Source organism: Vigna unguiculata, chromosome 10, assembly GCF_037176805.1.
Source record: "Vigna unguiculata cultivar grain cowpea cultivar isolate G323 ecotype 2 chromosome 10, ASM3717680v1, whole genome shotgun sequence".
NCBI classification, from domain to species: Eukaryota; Viridiplantae; Streptophyta; class Magnoliopsida; order Fabales; family Fabaceae; genus Vigna; species Vigna unguiculata.
Window position 1 is genome coordinate 36,303,629 of NC_140801.1, and position 19,761 is coordinate 36,323,389.

Consider the following 19,761-nt stretch of genomic DNA (forward strand, 5'->3'; position numbering starts at 1 on the left):
CAACCTACAACAAACACCTATAGAGGACCAGTGGACGCTTCATGTAGATGGTTCCTCAAATCCAAGGGGTGCCGACGCCGACATCGTCTTAGAAGGCCCCAACGACATCCTCATTGAAAAATCCCTTCACTTTGCTTTCAAAACGTCAAATAACCAAGCCGAATACGAAGCCATCCTCGCCGAGCTTTCCCTAGCCTGCGAAGTAGGCGTCAAGAGATTAACGTGCAAAACCGACTCCAAACTTACTGTAGGTCATCTAAACGACGAGTTCCAGATCAAAGACGCCATCCTTCTACAATATTACCATCTGGTCCGTGCAGTCATTCAATCCGCCTTCGAACAAGTCCGCGTCGAACACATCCCAAGAACCGACAACGTCAGGGCCGATATCCTTTCCAAATTGGCCAGCACCAAGCTAAAAAACCATCACCGATCCTTACTACAGTAAACACTATCCACACCTTCCATCACACACACTTGTCAAAATTTAACCCACACCCCAGCTAACAACGTCACCCCCTCCCAAAGCCAAAACTGGACCACCCCTACATCCAATACCTCAAAACCGGCAATCCCCCCTAGACGCGGACAAAACTTGGCTGGCTAAGGTCGCTAGGTACACCATGATAGGCGAGGACCTCTACAAACGCGGATATGGCCAACCCCTCCTTAAATGCGTCACGGCAGAGCAAGCCCAATATATTATCAGAGAGCTACACGAAGGTATTTGTGGTTACCATTCTAGCGCACGCACCATGGCTACTAGAGTTCTTAGAGCCAAATATTTTTGGCCGACCATAGAAGCAGACTGCCAGGATCATGTCAGGAAATGCAAACCATGTCAGAAACATGGCAACCTTATTCACCAGAAACAAGAACAACTACACCACATACTATCCCCATGGCCATTCGCTAAGTGGGGAATGGACATTCTCGGCCCCTTTTCACCCGACAAAGGGCAGGTAAAATTCCTAATTGTAGCCGTCGATTATTTCACTAAATGGATAGAAGCCAAGTCGCTAACTACCATCACGACCCAACAAGTTCAACAATTCGTGTGGAAGGACATTATATGCAGATATGGCGTGGCACATACCATCATCACAGACAATGGCCGACAATTTATTGACAAGGAGTTAGCTAAATTCTACACTGGCCTAGGCATCAAACACATTACAAGCTCTGTAGAACACCCACAAACCAATGGACAAGCGGAGGCGGCGAATAAAGTTATCCTCGTGGAGCTGCGGAAGAGATTGGATACCGCCAAGGGCCGATGGCCCGAAGAATTAATAGAAGTACTATGGGCCTACAGATGCACCCCTCAATCATCAACAAACGAATCCCCATTCGGTCTAGTCTACGGCGCAGACGCCATGATACCGGTAGAAATTGGCGAGCCATCCCTGCGCCGAGAACTATACGACCCGAACCACAATCACCAAAACATGGCCTTGCATCTCGACCTTCTACCCGAACTCAGAGAAAAAGCCCAGATACGCAACTTAGCTACCAAACAACTAGCTGCCAGGAAATATAATGCAAATCTATGTCCACGATCGTTCGTCACCGGGGACCTAGTATGGAGAATGGCCAGCAGTGCTAGAAAGAAGGATGGCAAGTTCTCCGCCAATTGGGACGGCCCGTACCACATACGCGAAGATGCAGGAGGAGGAGCTTATCGCCTGGAACACTTATCTGGGGAAGAGATTCCCAACACCTGGAATGTATCCCACCTCAAGTTCTACTTCAGCTAAATGTACATTATAATCGAACCGATGCTTGTAACCCCGGATGCTTTTAACGAGGCACCCCTATTCAATAAATAAAAAGAAGGGTTTCCAACCATACGACTTTCTCATGTGTTTTCTTTCACATTCGTTTAAGTTCCCCACCCTTACCCCAAGTAAGCAGCCTGGGTCGAACACCCCTATGTTATGATTAATTCGTTTAAGTTCCCCACCCTTACCCCAAGTAAGTGGCCTGGGTCGAACACCCCTATGTTATGATTAATTCGTTTAAGTTCCTCACCCTTACCCCAAGTAAGCGGCCTGGGTCGAACACCCCTATATTATGATTAATTCGTTTAAGTTCCCCACGCTTACCCCAAGTAAGCGGCCTGGGTCGAATACCCCTATATTATGATTAATTCGTTTAAGTTCCTCACCCTTACCCCAAGTAAGCGGCCTGGGTCGAACACTCCTATATTATGATTAATTCGTTTAAGTTCCTCACCCTTACCCCAAGTAAGCGGCCTGGGTCGAACACCCCTATATTATGATTAATTCGTTTAAGTTCCCCACCCTTACCCCAAGTAAGCGGCCTGGGTCGAACACCCCTATATTATGATTAATTCGTTTAAGTTCCTCACCCTTACCCCAAGTAAGCGGCCTGGGTCGAACACCCCTATATTATGATTAATTCGTTTAAGTTCCCCACCCTTACCCCAAGTAAGCGGCCTGGGTCGAACACCCCTATATTATGATTAATTCGTTTAAGTTCCTCACCCTTACCCCAAGTAAGCGGCCTGGGTCGAACACCCCTATATTATGATTAATTCGTTTAAGTTCCCCACCCTTACCCCAAGTAAGCGGCCTGGGTCGAACACCCCTATATTATGATTAATTCGTTTAAGTTCCCCACCCTTACCCCAAGTAAGCGGCCTGGGTCGAACACCCCTATATTATGATTAATTCGTTTAAGTTCCTCACCCTTACCCCAAGTAAGCGGCTTGGGTCGAACACCCCTATATTATGATTAATTCGTTTAAGTTCCCCACCCTTACCCCAAGTAAGCGGCCTGGGTCGAACACCCCTATATTATGATTAATTCGTTTAAGTTCCCCACCCTTACCCCAAGTAAGCGGCCTGGGTCGAACACCCCTATATTATGATTAATTCGTTTAAGTTCCCCACCCTTACCCCAAGTAAGCGGCCTGGGTCGAACACCCCTATGTTATGATTAATTTGTTTAAGTTCCCCACCCTTACCCCAAGTAAGCGGTCTGGGTCGAACACCCCCTATATTATAATTAATTCGTTTAAGTTCCCCACCCTTACCCCAAGTAAGCGGCCTGGGTCGAACACCCCTATATTATGATTAATTCGTTTAAGTTCCCCACCCTTACCCCAAGTAAGCGGCCTGGGTCGAACACCCCTATATTATGATTAATTCGTTTAAGTTCCCCACCCTTACCCCAAGTAAGCGGCCTGGGTCGAACACCCCTATGTTATGATTAATTTGTTTAAGTTCCCCACCCTTACCCCAAGTAAGCGGTCTGGGTCGAACACCCCCTATATTATAATTAATTCGTTTAAGTTCCTCACCCTTACCCCAAGTAAGCGGCTTGGGTCGAACACCCTTAACATATAACTTATCGCGACGCACATGCACCACATATTATCACAACTCGGCATACACAATAACACAGAACGTTAATCGCATTAAACATAAACGCAAAGTATACCAACGTAACACAATGTACCGGTTATTACTGACATAGGCTCAAATATGTTCATAACAATAAAAGTTAAAGTCCTATTCTGCCGCGTCAGCCCCCACTTCCCCAGCATCAACCGCCTTGATAACCTCTTCAGCCACTTTCTCTTCCACCCTCACATCCGCTTCCTCACCAGCACTACCATCATCCTCATTCACAAGCCTCCCGTCGACAACATCCTTGTTGACATCAAACTTGACGTCCGTAACATCCACCTCCTTGTGGAAAAATGCCGCTTGACGCAACCCTTTTTCAAAACCATTGATGTGTTCCTGTATAATGCTAGTCTTCAGATCATCGAGCTCGCCCACAGCTCCATCATACTTATCCTTCAAGTCCTCATAGTCCTCTTCATATTCCCCTATCCTTTTATTCAACTTCTCCTCAGAATCCAAGCAACAAACCCTCCATGTCGCCAACCACTTTCTCTCTGCATCCCAACTCTCCTTTGCCTTCTCCAACGCAGCCTTTTCCTCCTCCAACTTATCCACCTTCCCCTACAACTCCTCCACCTTTTCCCGACCCCCCTCTTTCACTTCCCTCTTATAAAGGGACCCCACGCGCCGGCTCAAAACTAAAGCCTTGCTCCCAAACTCCACCATTGTCCTCACAAGGTGGTCTGCATCCATGCCGTCAATAGAATTCACAATGGTATCTGGGAGGGTAATTGAAATGTCCTTCCTCACAGATATTTCCGGCAGCTCGATCAACCCAGATTCCGGCCCTTTCTCGCCATTGGTCGATCCTGCTCCACTAACCGACCCCGTTCCGAGCAGGGCCGCCCTTACCTTCTACACGTCTTTTCCCTTCCCGGGTCGAGGCGGTAACTCAGCCTTCCTCTTAGTCCCGCCGTGCACATGCACCTCCACCACAGATTCTTGCAAGTTGGGAACATCAGTCTTCCCAGCCGCCTTGGCCTTAGCGGCCATCTCCTTCCTCAGCGTTTGAAAAAGCGCTAAGTTCTTCTTTCCAGACTGCGCCATATGCCCTATAATAATACATTACAACTCGGATCAAAACAACTTAAAATTATTAACACAGTTTAAGTAATAAACAGATACCTTCAATATCTATTATCGGGTGCACCGAATTATATACTCTAACTAGGCCCTTAGTGGGCAACTTATCAATAAACTTCAACAAGATCTCCACAACCTCCTTATCACTAGCCGACAACTCATCCATCCCCATGTCCTTATACCGAGAAGGATTGCTTGTCCAACTAAAAGGAAATTTGGTGCTCCCATCTGTGTTCAAAAAATGAGATCTTCCCCCTTCTTTAACGACAACCTTGAAGTACCCATCCTTGAAATGCTTGAAAGACTGGGAAAATGCATCCAGTCTGCTGATACTGGGGTGACTTATCAAAGATAGCCAAGTAGCCGGCCGCCGGGGTCTGGTGTCGTAAAAATATAAAAAAGCATAAGGAGTGGGCTCCAAATACAAGGATTGGCACAAGATGCGGAAGGCTTGCAAGTAGGCCCAACTATTCGGATGTAGCTGTGTAGGTGCCACATTCAACGCCCGCAATACGCCCATAGCGAAATCGTCTAACGGCAATCGCACATGAAGTTGAGAAAAATGGCACATATACATGTAGAAAAACTTCTCGGTAGCCCCCTCCTGCCCATGGCATACCCGATCGATAGCACTAATCCTCTCTAGGGAAACAATGTCCCCACTGACACCCTTAGAGATGACAGGTGTACAGTTTAACCAAGAGTTCAGTAGACGGGACCACCGGAACAAAGATGATTGGTTGCGGACGTCAGCAGCCGCCCACCCATAGCCACCTTTCGCCGGCCAGTTGCTTTCCGCCAACTCTTCGGGGGGATCTTCTCGAACCTCCCTCACAGTCTCCATTGGAATCCCACTTGTCACGACCCCAGAACTTGTACCCTCTTCGTCAAATTGTCTACCCTTACTTCTCTCCGACTCAGTACTCTCACTACTACTAGACGTAGATAACGATATACTATCGCTACTAGACATACCTGTTTTCGTTTTTACGGGAAGATGTCGGCTGAGTTTAGGAACTAGTCGGACAGTATGATGCGCACAAGATCTCTGAATTCAGAACTCTCGCAAATGAACCAAGTAACCCCTCATCCGTTTTCAAACCCATATTTATAGTCCACGATCCCAAACGACGAAAACTCTTTTCGCCAAAATAATACCCCAGACCAATCGACACCATCATTGCGAAGGATACGACTCTTAAAAAATGACGGTCCAAAACTTCTTGATTTGACCACTGACACCCCTTCACCTACCTTCAGGCGGTTACCACCTTTTAGCCTTAACACTGTTCATCACACTTAAAGGCTGGGGGACTGGTGTATCACACCTAGCCGATCCCGCTAGCATACCAACACATATCACCCTTGACCGACAACTCATATCGGACAAGGCTGGGGGACTGGTGTACCACACCTAGCCAAACTCAAACAAATAAGTAAAAATGCATCAAGACAGCCAAGTATTCAACCTAGGCCGAGTCAGCCTAACTTGTACTGGACCTGGTCAATTTAACCATATAAATGATAACCCTCACGAACATGCCAGAGACAACCCAAGTACACGACCTGGGCCACTATGGTCCCGAACTTAACTGAATAAAAGTTAAAGTAACAACAAAGTGGCCAACACGGATAGTATGCGGCCAAGGACGACATCTGACAAGTCAAGAAGTAAACGAATCAGACCGCTCTTGAAGACTTGGTAAAATGGAAGCCCCAGCATTCAATAGGCCTTAAGAGCCTGGGTTAGGACCCAGGCCCACTCATAGCCCAGGCTAGGGCCCAAGTCAAGGCCCGGCCCATTGGATAACCAAACATCATTAATGCTCTATAAATACGCATGGACCCCAGTAATTAAAGGTATGCATTCATTAATCACTGATTTGACTTTCTAAGAGCTTTGACTTACTTGAGCTTCGGAGACTCTTCTGCATATAACCCCTCCTGGGTTCAAGCTGACATGTATCAACCGGGGAGAAACCAACTAAAGAGATAGCGGACTACATGGTAAGGTGACACTTGTGCCTAACTCATCTTATTTGTTCTTTGCAGGAACAACTTGTTTTAAGTTCTACATTTATAGTAGCATGTTTATAGTCGGTTTGGCCAACTCTTCTTTGGTCACCTTTATTTTTATTAGTAGCTAATTCACCATTTTTCGTATTGAAACAACAATGCATACTTGTTTAATGTCAGAATCCTAACTTGTTAGACTGAAATGAGATTCTTGTTTTCTTAGAAAATTTGTACATCAAATCAAAACATATAGCTCTTGAACTAACGTAGAATTGATGAGCCATCATTGGTTGAGACGGTCGAAAGTTGTGAGCTACGTGTGATTTTTGAAACTTTGGCCAAACCTTAAGATATTGATCAAGTAATTTTCCTTTTACTGTCTAAAATAATTAAAAAACAAATACTAGGATTATTGAAACAAGATGAGCCAAACCGGTAGAGACATACAAATTTGCCTTCAATTTTCATCACGCCTTCGGGATGATTTAACCACATGAAATTCTCCACGAAGCCCTTTTTTAGTCCATTTCAAAATCCAAAACCAGTCCATAAATCTTCTATGACTTGGCGTTGGTTATTCAAGTCTACCCATATATCTTTATAACTCATTATAAATCATTTTGTTTTATTTTGACAATTGGGACTTTATCACTTACATAGGAGATTTATATTGAAAATGGAAATTAAGAAAAAAATAATTATATCTTTATTGATTACGACAATGTGGGGTTACAAAGTTGGAGGAAGAGAACCTATACTTCACAGGGTAGGAGGAGGAAGATATACTTGGACACCAAAAACTAACTTCACACAGTGGGCAAGTTATGAACACTTCTACAAGGGTGATTGGCTATGTAAGTCCTCTCAGTTAATCAATCGAAATAATTAATGATATAAAAAATGTTTTAAATTCTGTTAATATTATGTTTATTATTAGTTAAGTATTTAACTACTATAGGATTAAATATTGATAAAATATACTATCCATCAAATAAAGATTTTCATTAATTTTTAACTAAAGATAATATCTAATAAATGTGTGTTCTGAAGGGTGCGTTACACGTTTATTGTTATGATTATTCTTATATTTATTCATTAATTATTTTATGGACTGGACATATAATGGTTTAACGTATTCTTTTGTGTATACAGATTTTGGTTTTGACAAGAGTTTGTACAATGTTTTGGAAGTGAACAAAACAAATTATGAGAATTGTATTGATACAAATTTCATACAAAATATCACAAAAGGAGGGAGAGATGTTGTCCAACTTTTGGAAGCAAGAACATATTATTTTCTTTGTGGGAGAGGCTTCTGCTATGAAGGAATGAAAATAGCAATAAATGTTGAGGAACCAACTTTCAACCTATCATCAGTACTATCAAATAAAGCCCTTCACTATAGTAGAATCATAAATACTAAACTTATTGCGTTTTTTGTCACAGTATTGCTGATGGAAGTTTATATTATATAAATGTTATATTCTTAAAATTCTAATATAAACTTAATTAATCCTTTCTGCAGTTGCTATGATATTATTTGTCTATTTTCAGAATTCACTATAAAAATATATTTATGATGAAATATTAGTGGTTAAAACTGATAAAAATAAAACTTTTAAAAATTAAAATAATTGTCTAATTACCGACCATTGAAAGAAAGAAATTGATGCATCGGGCCTTCACAATGCTGCTACTGTTACCATTTACAATTATTCTGAAAAGATGACCTGAATCTATTTGTTATAATAAGAAACACAAACTTATGAAAATAAAAATTCTAAAAATTTGTCAAACAAAAATCTTTACACTGTAGAGTCCCAGAGCTAATACCTGTTACAAGTCTCTCTAGGACACAAATACTACGAATTCTAGAGATCAAACTACTCGACTTTTGGAACAACAATATTGGTCCTTGATAAGTTTGCTTCGGCAGTATATGATAGTAATAAGGAATGATTAACCAATCTCGCTGTGTCACATCTTCCGACAAACATAAGTAAGTTCTTGACCACTATTAATTCTTTCTAAAGAGAAAATTTATCAATCTAGACTATTTATTCATGTGCCTCTAATCATATATATTATTTTGAACTTTGTCTTTGTCTAATGGTTTTAAAATCTTGACTACTCATGTTGCCATAGTACTGATTTCTTAATTAATTACATTACCAAGGGTGCTTAAAATTTAATCTCCATTTCTAAATTAGTCTTTGTTTTTTACCACGAAGTTTTCTTCACTTTAAATTTTTTGTCTTTTCAGGATTTCAGTAAATCAAAGAAAGGATTGGTTGGTTTAGCTTACAATAATGTTGGTCTTTATGTTCTTTAATACTTATATGCATTTTGTGAATTATGTGTTCCTCATTGCAAGATAGTCACTCCTCTATTGACAACTTGTTATTATAAAGCAAAAACATCCTTATATACACTTTACTGAAACTGAAATTGATATATTTGATGTCTGCTACCACGCAAAAGAAAGAAAATTATATTTTCCTCACAACAATTCTCACGCTTATAAATGTTCATATCTAGTGTCTATGTTTAATTCCATTGTTGAAGGTGAAAGATATTTTTGAAGTATGACTGATGGTCATTCTCGCTTTTCTCGGCTTTAATTACTTGAGGAAAATAAAGCTGAAATACACATTCAAATTTAATTACTTATGTCAGAATTCCATTTGGAAAATTTATCCAGATCATAATATCTGATAATGGTCTTGAATTTGAAATGAGAAATTATTTTAGATCTAAGGGTAGTACATAGTTGCATCGAAACTCCGGTACAGAATAGTATTGTAGAAATGAAGTACCAACATATATTTTGAATGTTAGTCATGCATTAATTTTTCAATCCAAAGTTTCTATACAAAGTTGTTAATTATGTTGTTCATTTCATATACTGTAATACTATTCTCACGATAAGAAAATGTTTTATTTACAACTAATTTTAGTAAATAAAAGTTTTTAGTCACTATAATAACCAATTTAAATACCAATTTGTAAAAAAGAAAAATTGTTGGTTACTAAAATATTGACTATTATTAATAAAAAAATATAATTGGTCGCTAAATTCGTTAATAATTAATTATAAATTAATTTAAAAACAAATTCCTTTGATAGCAAAAATCTTGGTAACTAACGTTTAGTGACCAATTTTCTTTGGTAGCTAAATTTTAAAAACTAATTTAAAGATCAATTATAATTTTTTATTCATAATAATGACTATTTTAGTAACTAATAATTTTTTTATAAATTAATATCTAAATTGGTCATTATAATGACTAATAATTTTTGTCATAAAAATTAGTTATTAATAAAATATTTTTCGTAGTATACTTCATGAAAAATATTTTTTCTTTTGGAAAACTCTATGATAAAGTTTTTTATCTGACAGAAATTCATGCTTTTGGATGTTTATGCTACGTAAATACCATTACTGCTAACAGAAATTGAATTCTCGTGCTAAACCTAGATATTTTTTCTTGGTTTTAAATCCAATACTAAAGGCTATATTTTTTACAATCTTCAAACTCATGTTATTAGTGTTTACCGCGTAATGTAGTTTTTTAAGAAGATCAATCTCGTCATACTCATTCTTCTGAAAATATTATTCCTTCTTCAAAGATTCCTTTACCTGTGAGTTCTAATGAGATCAAGCTATTTTAATTAATGATTTTCCTAAAGATACTAATATTGTTATTGAAACATGTGATGATCAAACGATCACTAGTACTAAAACGAAAAAATGCCCATCCTAACAATGAGTAGTCTGCTTTTCAGAGGTCTGCTAGGACTGGACATATTCCTATATATCTTAATGACTATCTTAGTACCACATGTTTTTTTTATTTTTTATTCAAGCATGTTTTTTTTTTTTATTCAAGCAAAAGTTTATCAAGCAAAGATGTATATACAAGATGTTGTGTGTTTGTTTGTTAGACGAAGCACGTGCATCTGATAAGATCTGACACGCTTATATAAATATAGTTTTATTGTTAGAAAACACTTTATCAAAATAAAATTGTACTTTAACAAACTTTACTCTTCAAAAATTTTGTATTTAATATATATATTTGGGACATTATTACTAAAAAAAATGTATAGAAAAATAAGACTATTTATTTATTGTCTGTTTATTACTTATATATATATTTGGGACATTATTACTAAAAAAAATGTATAGAAAAATAAGACTATTTATTTATTGTCTGTTTATTACTTTTACTTGAATTTTAACTAACTTAAGCGTAAGATGTTTTCGCAATTACACCCAATTGAATATGGTAAATGTAAGGCCCACTTTTCGTGCTGTCCTTTTTCTTAAGACTGTCCCTAACCATTGGGCCTTAGGGCTGGCCCAGAGGGGAAAAAAAAGACCTAAGTCTGCCCAAACCCTAATCCTGGTGCTTTTTGCGTAAAACAGATTCCGCACATTCCTTGAGCTGTTGCTGCCACCTCTGCTAGGGTTTGGCTCTCACCGTTACGTTAAGCTAAGAGGACCGTTGTTCCAAGTAAGTTAACCTCCCAACTGCTCTTTCCTCATTCTAGCTATGTTGTCGGGGTTTCAACCGAAGTTCTCTCATTGATCCCGTTTCCACTCTGTTCCTCTAATCTCCAGTTCATTACGCTATACTCGGAGCTGCTATGCTCGCTGAATCTAGGTTTGGGAGTCTCGTACTAGCTTATTCCAGGTAAGGGAAGCTAGAGTCCATGTGTCTAGTCCGTTTTCTGTTTGCTCTAGTGCTATTGCATGATTCTGTGGTTGGTATGTTACTGTGAGTTGATGAATATGTCGCTTTAGCTTTTGGGACTTGCGTTTGCGTGTCTATTGTATGAAGAAACAGTGGCGGGCACTGGTTTTCTCGCCCAAGCGAGCTTGCCTCGCCTATGCGAGATTAACAGAGACTCGCCCAAGCTTCCTGTGTAAATTGTCGCCCAGGCGACTGGCTTTCTTTTTTGAGCGAGGCACGAGCTCGCCTAGGCGAGAGGGAACTCACTTGAGTGAGAATCCGCAGGGGCCGCTGTTCAAATGCTCGCGTTCTCGCTTAGGCGAGAAGGAGCTCGCCTGAGCGAGGGGATCTCTCGCCTGAGTGAGGTCTTCTACCCTGAGCGAGTCTGGGGCGGGTTTTGTGTTATAGCATGAATGTCCAATGGCGTGGTTATTTGTTGGTTTGACTTGGATGCTTTCTAGAAAAGTTTGAGGGATGATGCCTTGATTATATGTGGGGTTGAGATGTAAATGATATGTTGCTTCATGGTGTTTGAATTAGAAAGCATGAGTTGTATGATGGGTTGTTATGCATGATATTAGTATTGTGGGGACCTTCTGATTGGTTGGTGAATCATGTACAAAGTGTGAGCAGGATGTAATTCCATGACTCTTGTAGCGAGAGCTCATGATGGCGCCTCATCTGTCGAACGTAATCCCATGGACCCTCCTAATGGGAGTCCCTGGTGGTGCCCCTCTTATTGGGCTTAATTCCATAAACCTCGTGGTGAGAGTTCATGGTGGTGCCTCAACACAAGGACGTAATTCCACGCGAGTATCGTGGTGGTGCCTCAAGGCCAGGACGTAATTCCACGAAGGCCACGTGGTAGTGCCTCTTGTAAGGGTGTAATTCTGCGAAGGCCTCGTGGTGACGCCTCACTGCTAGGACGTAATTCCACTGCTTGGTGGTGGTGCCTCCGTTTACATATCCGGATAAGTCGAGTCTTGAGGTTTCAAATGATTTGGAAATCTATGGATGAATGTCTGTTGTTTGTGACTGATTTTGTAAATTGCATGTTGACTGATATGATATATGTTTCCTTTACACTAGCTGACCCTTTCGCTTGCTTGTATGTTGTGCGTGGTTTTCTCTATTGCGATCATATGTGAGAACCCCTGGCAGTGGTAATGATAATAGGGATGCTGCAACTTGATGGATTGGATGGGTATGGGACCCACTGTGGGGCTCATCACTGAAGGAGTTTATTAGTTATGATTCTCTTGTCCGAACAAGACCTAGTATAATTATTTGTTTTTCCAGTATATTTCTGTTTGGGCCGTATGGAGCCCTTTTCATGTAATTTGGGTATATCTGACGTATTGTATACCTTTATACCCTAAACTCCATACTATCTAAATATTCATATATGTGATATTTTATTAATTTGAGGTTATCCAGTTTTTGGGATGTTACAGTAAAAGAAGAAAGCTTCACACAAAGCCATGGAATATGCATTCAGAGAAACCATAGAAGAAGAAGAAGGGAATAGGGAAAGAAGAAAACTTGTATGTGTTTCATAACCTTCTTTAATATTTAGTTTATTCAATCTAACAAAATAAAATGAGGAAACCTATCTTAAATAGGGTTTGAAAAAACTGAAACAGAACTAAAGCCCTAGGTTACAGAAACCTAACCAATCTAAAAGTACCCCTCAAGATGGATGATGAAACTCATCAATCCATGTTTGGTATTGATAGATCCAAAACTGTAAACGCTAAAAAAATTTTGTAAAAATATTAAGGAGTTGATCACTGGCCGTATGGGTAGAAGCCCGATTTTGCTAGCCTGAATTTTCTCACACATCGTATGACGGTCTTGTTGAGAAAATCATTACCTAAACTATAATTAAAAAAAAACTTTAGTACATGTCACAATTATTACTAGATACATTATTGACCTTTGCACTTTCCTAACCTTGTGTTTGGATAAAGCAGTTCAACAATGCTTAGAAATTGAGCTGCTTTGTATTTGAATTGCTTGTAATTAAATTCCATTCATTTTTTAAATAACTTGTTTGGATAAGAAAATTAAAATACCTTACATTTCAATTTCTTGTTTGGAAAAAAAACTTGAATTTATTGTGAGATAAAATTTAATTTTAACAATATTTATTTTACGCTTAATTATGTTTTGAGTTCATGATAAATTTGGAAACATGCTCGAAAACTCAGATGGGTCGGGCAGACCCAACTACGCAACCAGATTGGTTAGACCCGACGACCCACCCGAGTTGGACTGACTGGGAAGCTCAGACAGGTTGGGTGGCCCGATGATCTAGAGCCCAGTATCAATAAGTAAGTCAATGGTATATTTTCTTTGAGAAAGATTGATGCCATCCTTGTTACGGGCAATCTCAAATCCTAGAAAATAGGTTAAGTCTCCTAGGTTTTTAAGCTTGAATCTTTGATCAAGTAATTGAGTTATATGATTTATGTTTTGAGGGTTATTGCCCGTGACAATTATGTCATCTACATAAACAAGGAGAATAGTGATATCATCATGATTATTTTGTATAAATAAGGAGTGATCTGCATGAGATTGTTTAAAACCATGAAGGAGAAGAAAGGATGAAATTTATGCACACCATTGCCTACTGGCTTGACGTAAACCATAGAGAGATTTGTGGAGGAATTTCCAAGTAAATAACCTCATCTAACTCACCATGTAATAACGCATTGTTGATATCTAATTGTACTAATTTCCAATTTTGGGCAACAGCTATAACAACAATAAACCGAATAGATGCAAGCTTAGCCACTAATGTGAAGGTATCATGGAAGTCCATCCCTTCAAGTTGAGTGAATCCCTTTGCCACCAAACATGCTTTATGTCTTTCTATGGTTCCATCAGCTTTATGCTTTAATTTATAGACCCATTTGCATCCTATAACAGAGAAACTGAAAGGAGGATTGACGATGTTCCATGTCTGATTTTGCTCAAGAGTTGTTAATTCTCCATTCATTGCCTCTTTCCAATTTGGGTCTTGTATGGCCTCTTTGAAATTCTTTGGTTCCCGGTTACTATCAATATTGAGAGTGACCTGTTGAAAATGAATAGGGTATTTTGTGGTCTTGATATGTATATTAGCAAGGTTGGTTTCATAATCTTTCAAGTATGCGGGTATGTTTCTATTCCTACCATATTTTCTATGAACATCAGAATTATGAGCAAGATTATCAGATTCATTACTATTAATATTATCATTGTGTTCTTTGTCAATGTTCTCAATAGTAGGCTTAGAAGAATGATCATCATTCGCAAAAATAGAATCAAAGGATTGATTGACATGAAGGCAAACATCATTACTGAAATCATGGTTGTTGTCTATGTTATAGCAACTGGGAAAAATATCCTCATCAAATAGAACATTTCGAGAGATTTTAATATCATGGTTCTTTAGATAAAAAACAATGTAGCCTTTTCTATGCATGGGAAAACTAAGAAAAACACAAGATTTGGCACGTGGTTCAAACATAGAATGATTGGCATATAAGGTTTGCATAGAACATAAACATCCAAAGACCTTGAGATTTTTGTAATCATAAGCATTACCATAAAGCTTTTCATGAGGGATGCAATTTTTTAGAAGAGGAGTGGGAGTTATATTGATTAAAAACGCAGCATGAGTTAGAGCATATGACCAAAAGCAAGTGGAAATTTTTTATTGAAAAATTAAAGATCTAATGACATTCAATAAGTGTTGATGCTTTTTTTCAGCGACCACATTTTTTTAGGGGTTTCAACACAACTAATTTGATAAATTATACCCTTTGAATTGAAGAAATCATGCATTTTAAATTCATGCACATTATCACTTCTAATCACTTTCACTTTAGTCTCGAATTGGTTTTCAACAAGATTAACAAAGTTAATAACATGGTTTCTAGTATCATATTTGTTTTTCATTAGATAAATCCAGCAATATCTATTATGATCATCAATGATAGTGAGGAAATAACGATGGCCATGCAAAGAGGGAGTGCGTGAAGGTCCCCATATATCAGTATGTATAACATCAAAACATTTTGTAGCATGAGATTCACTAATAGAAAAGGGTAACTTTCTTTGTTTAGACATATGACAAATATCACAGTATTCATTGCCATACTCAATGTAATTGTATTTATTATGCAGCACATGTAATCTTTTATCAGATAAATGACCAAGTCTCTTTTAACAGAATTAACAAAGCTAACATTGCTAGACATATCAGACATGGTGTAAAGACCTTCATGGAGGCTAGCTGAACCAATCATCATTCTGCTCAATTGATCCTAAATGAAACTTCCTAATTTTATTATATGATGTAAATCATTCAAGACTCATGGCAATGTGATCAGTTGCTCCAGAGTCTAAAATCCACTTTTGCTTACTGTGAAAAGAGTTGGTGCATGAAAATATGTTACCTGCATCATGGATTTTTGTCGTTAAGCTCCCAATGTGATTACCTAGGTTGCCTATTTCAAAATCCTCTCCAAGTTTAATGAGAGCCATTAAAGCTTGGAATTGTTGGCGAGTAAGTTTCATATCTTCTTCTTCGTCAGCTTTGGTATCAACATTCTTTGTCTTTGCATTGAAGGTCTTGGGTGGAAAACCATGCTTCCTGTACCATACGTCCACAGTATGTCCAGTCTTCCCACAATGAGTGCAAATGTGTTTTCCCTTGTTGTTAGGGAAGCCATTCTTTTTATAGCAAACGGCCTCAGTGTGACCACTTTTTCCATAGAACGAACATGTTGATGGATTCATGACTCCAACAATCTTGTTGTTCGAATGGGGAACGATGTTGCTTCCAATCAACTGTCGTTCTTGTTATAAAACATATGAGAAAATTTTTGAGATAGGGGGTAAGGGTTCGATCAAAAGAACGTGTGATTTCACATTACCATATTGTTCATTCAACTCTTAGGAACTGCATCGCACGATCTTTTGTCTTTCTCTGTGTGATTAATTCTAAAGTTTTGCAAGAACCATTGCAGCATACAAGATCGGGTCTGAAGTTCTCTAATTCGTCCCAGATAATTCTCATCTTTGTAAAATATTCACTAACCGTTTGTTCTCCCTGTTTCAATTGCGCAACATCCATCTGAAGATCGAATATGCGAAGTAAATCACCTTGAAAGAAACGAACCCTAAGATCCTGCCATATTTCTTTAGCATTCTCCATCCATAATATGCTCTGCATGATCTGTGGAGACACCAAGTGAACGATCCACGAGACAACCATATCATTGCATATTGTCCAAGCATTGTGGATAGAATCATCCTTGTCAAGTTCTACAGCATACCCATTTACGAATTGAATCTTGTTCTTCGCACTTAGAGCGGTAAGCATGGATCTGCTCCATGAATGGTAATTGGTGGAATCCAGGATGGGAGAAACAATAGAAATGATTGGGCTCTCCCCAGGATGTAGATACAAATAACTCTCACTTGTAATTGGAGGCCTTTCATTCTTTACTTCTTTAGCCATGATACGGTGAACAACAAGAAGATAGAAAGATTATGCAAGAAGATGAAAATAAAAGATAAAAGAATTAGAGTAATGAACCAGGCACAACAGAGCTCTTCCATTGAAGAACTCTGATACCATATTAGAAAATATGGCTCTTTATGACTGAGGCTTTGATGAAACTGGCAACGTTGTAATGCAGCAGCGTGATAAAAAGGCGTATGAGTAAAAGTATAGAAAAGAGAAAAATAGAGAGCTTGTTATTGATACTTTGGAAACTATAAAAGTAACATACATAGAAAAAAGGGATGAAACACCCTTTTATAAAGCAAAACAAAAAGAAACAGAAGAAGGTGCGAGAAACAGAAAAGGTGTGGCACATGTGGCTCATGTGTAGCTCTGTGTGGCTCTAAGAGTTCTTGATTCTTAATGTTGAATCTATTGTATGCACTTTTGGTTATAAACTTTGTTGTAATTATGAGTTCTCGAGAAACTTAGAACTTCTGGAATTGTGCGGATGAACGGTGATCATCTTTGAATGTGGTGAAGTGAATCTATTTTTCTGTAGTGAATATTTACCTAGAGGTTGTTTTCACTAATGTCTAATTTGAAAGTCCTCATCTAGGATGAACTGATAAGTAATAAGACATGATGTACCAAAGTTATAATCATTTAACTGCACCAAATAATTGTAAATTATAATTATGGATATGCTTTCAATACTATAGACAAAAGAATATACACAATAAAATAAATTCAAAGAATATTCATATAAGCTAATAATACAAGTGTAAATATAGTTTTTTTATATATTGTGGTGACCTTGATAAAAGAAATAATACATTTTTTTAATTTATAAAAGCTAAGACTAAAAAAATATTCTAATATATAAACTTATAACATATATCAAATATAAAATTTATATTATCCATAACATTGTAAGATGAATTATAACCATACATGTCCATGAATCTTTTTATTGAAGTTGTCATCTTGATCAATGTCTTTGTCAACTTCATGCAAGGATCTAGTATCCATGCTTAAACATCTTGGGATGTATATATTATGATAATAATTTACCAAGCATTTCAAAGATTTGGATAGAAAATTCTTCATGACAAGCTTCCAAAAATTTCTGGCCTTTCAAGATGTATTTAATTTCAGCAGAGATTCAAATTTTTTATCCTCTTTTGATGTCCATGACTCTAAAACTTCTTCTTCCGTTTAATCAAACTTCCAACTTGAAAATGTTAAACCAATCTCCAATTTCAAAATTTCTCTTGCTTCTCTAATATGTAGTTAAACACATTCAACTCATCTTGAATTTTTACAGTAGCATGAGCCAGGCCTACCTTCCCTAATACCTTCTGTGTTGTTTTCACTAATATTAGGCATTGGCCAAACTTGAAAACCTAGCCACTTTAAGTCATCATCATTATTATGACATTTTATATTTGTTGTGTCTTCCCACTTAGGAACTTCAGCTTGAAATCAAGGTCCAATGGGAATAATTGGCCTTAGAATTTCATTATTGTTTGATAATGACTTGATTTGTGTTTGATTTAGCTCCATATCTTCATTTTCTAAGTTTGAAGAATGTGAAGTTTGATTTGAATTTTTAAACTCCCCATTAAGCAATTGTTCTAGTGCTTTTCAATATTTCAAAGTTGATTTCTCCTTCGTTGATGTCTCAATACTTGTGCTATACTTAGTAGTAATCATTAAAAATTTATGATAATTTTTCAAAGGTTGTTGTTGCACTGGCTTTGACCCTTCAAGAAAGGTATCAAAATATGGACAAAATTGACTACAATTAGTGCAATGTTGTCCACTGACAACACTTTTATGACAACTCATATATTGGTCAAATTTCATTTTTTGATAATAGGAGAAAAAAGTTTCAATAAGAAGAATAAAACTATTAAGGGATAAAAAAATTCTAACTAATTAGTGGTATTTTACATTTTCAAAGAATTCAATTTAAAAATTTATGAGAAATAAGTAATATCCCAAAACACTAATTTCTAATGAATTGAAAAAATAAGTAGATTTAAAGTTAATGAATTAAAACACCGTACAATAGGATAAATAGTGAAAGAGTACATTCCACACATTTTGCATTACAATTCAAAATTAGCTCAATCTTGTCCGTTAGATTTTGAAATCTTTGATGAAAGACTCGTTAAAAATTTCAAAGCAAATTCTTCTAACCCAAAATCTCTTTTTTTATATTTGCAATCTGAAAGAAAAATTTACGCAAGGGTTATTAAAAGAGAAAGAAAAATATAATAATGAATAGAAGAAATCAAATAAAAGTACTATAAAAGTATGTATACTAAAAAAATTATTCTCAATATATTTATATAGACATGAAAATCACTATATTATAACTAAATGCTACTATGATGAGAAACTTCATGACAAAAAATATTCAGACAGAAAAATATTACCTTTTAAACCAGAAAATGTTATATTATAGATATACAAAACAATATAATATGATGTTATTGTTGTAGATATGGAAAATACTATGCTAATGTTATATATAATTAGAGCACTATTGTAATTGTTCCTGCAGAAACAAATAAGAGATATTAGGAAACATAAATAATGCCTTACCTCAATCCTTGACCTCTCGAGCTGGCTCCTTCTTGACTTGTACATGTCATCTCGTAACGTAGACGGTCCGGACCTCTTGGGGTTACCTGCGGAAAGGGCTCCGACGATCAAGTCAGAAAAAGGCTCTCAAGTCAAATATTAGATTAGGGAATTAATGAAAGTGTACCTCTTAATTGTTGGGGTCCACATGTATTTATAGAGTCATTAATTATGCCTGCCATTCTTATGGGCTGGGCCCTTTTAGTTGCTTTAGGCCAATATTCAGATTCTGCATGGGCCTAGGCAAAGCCTAGGTCCTGTGTTAGTGTGTCGACACTAGAGGCCTCACTTGCAATTTCTTAAGTTTGGAGTTAGCGGCTCTTCATTATATATTATCCTTTAT

At 37.6% G+C, this 19,761-nt stretch overlaps 2 protein-coding genes and 1 pseudogene across 2 annotated transcripts; 1 reads left to right on the forward strand and 2 right to left on the reverse strand.

Annotated features, from left to right (window-relative positions):
* Window positions 1-7,209: 7,209 nt before the first annotated feature.
* Window positions 7,210-8,008, forward strand: LOC146882472 (early nodulin-like protein 20). Its single transcript, XM_085667788.1, has 2 exons — window positions 7,210-7,387; window positions 7,686-8,008. Exons 1-2 carry the CDS (start codon window positions 7,210-7,212, stop codon window positions 8,006-8,008), a joined length of 501 nt encoding a protein of 166 aa, XP_085523914.1.
* Window positions 8,009-16,202: 8,194 nt separating this feature from the next.
* Window positions 16,203-16,781, reverse strand: LOC146882473 (uncharacterized). Its single transcript, XM_085667417.1, has one exon. The coding sequence runs from the start codon at window positions 16,779-16,781 to the stop codon at window positions 16,203-16,205; it is 579 nt and encodes a 192-aa protein (XP_085523543.1).
* Window positions 16,782-17,708: 927 nt separating this feature from the next.
* LOC146882474 (uncharacterized) lies at window positions 17,709-19,429 on the reverse strand (annotated as a pseudogene).
* Window positions 19,430-19,761: the final 332 nt, after the last annotated feature.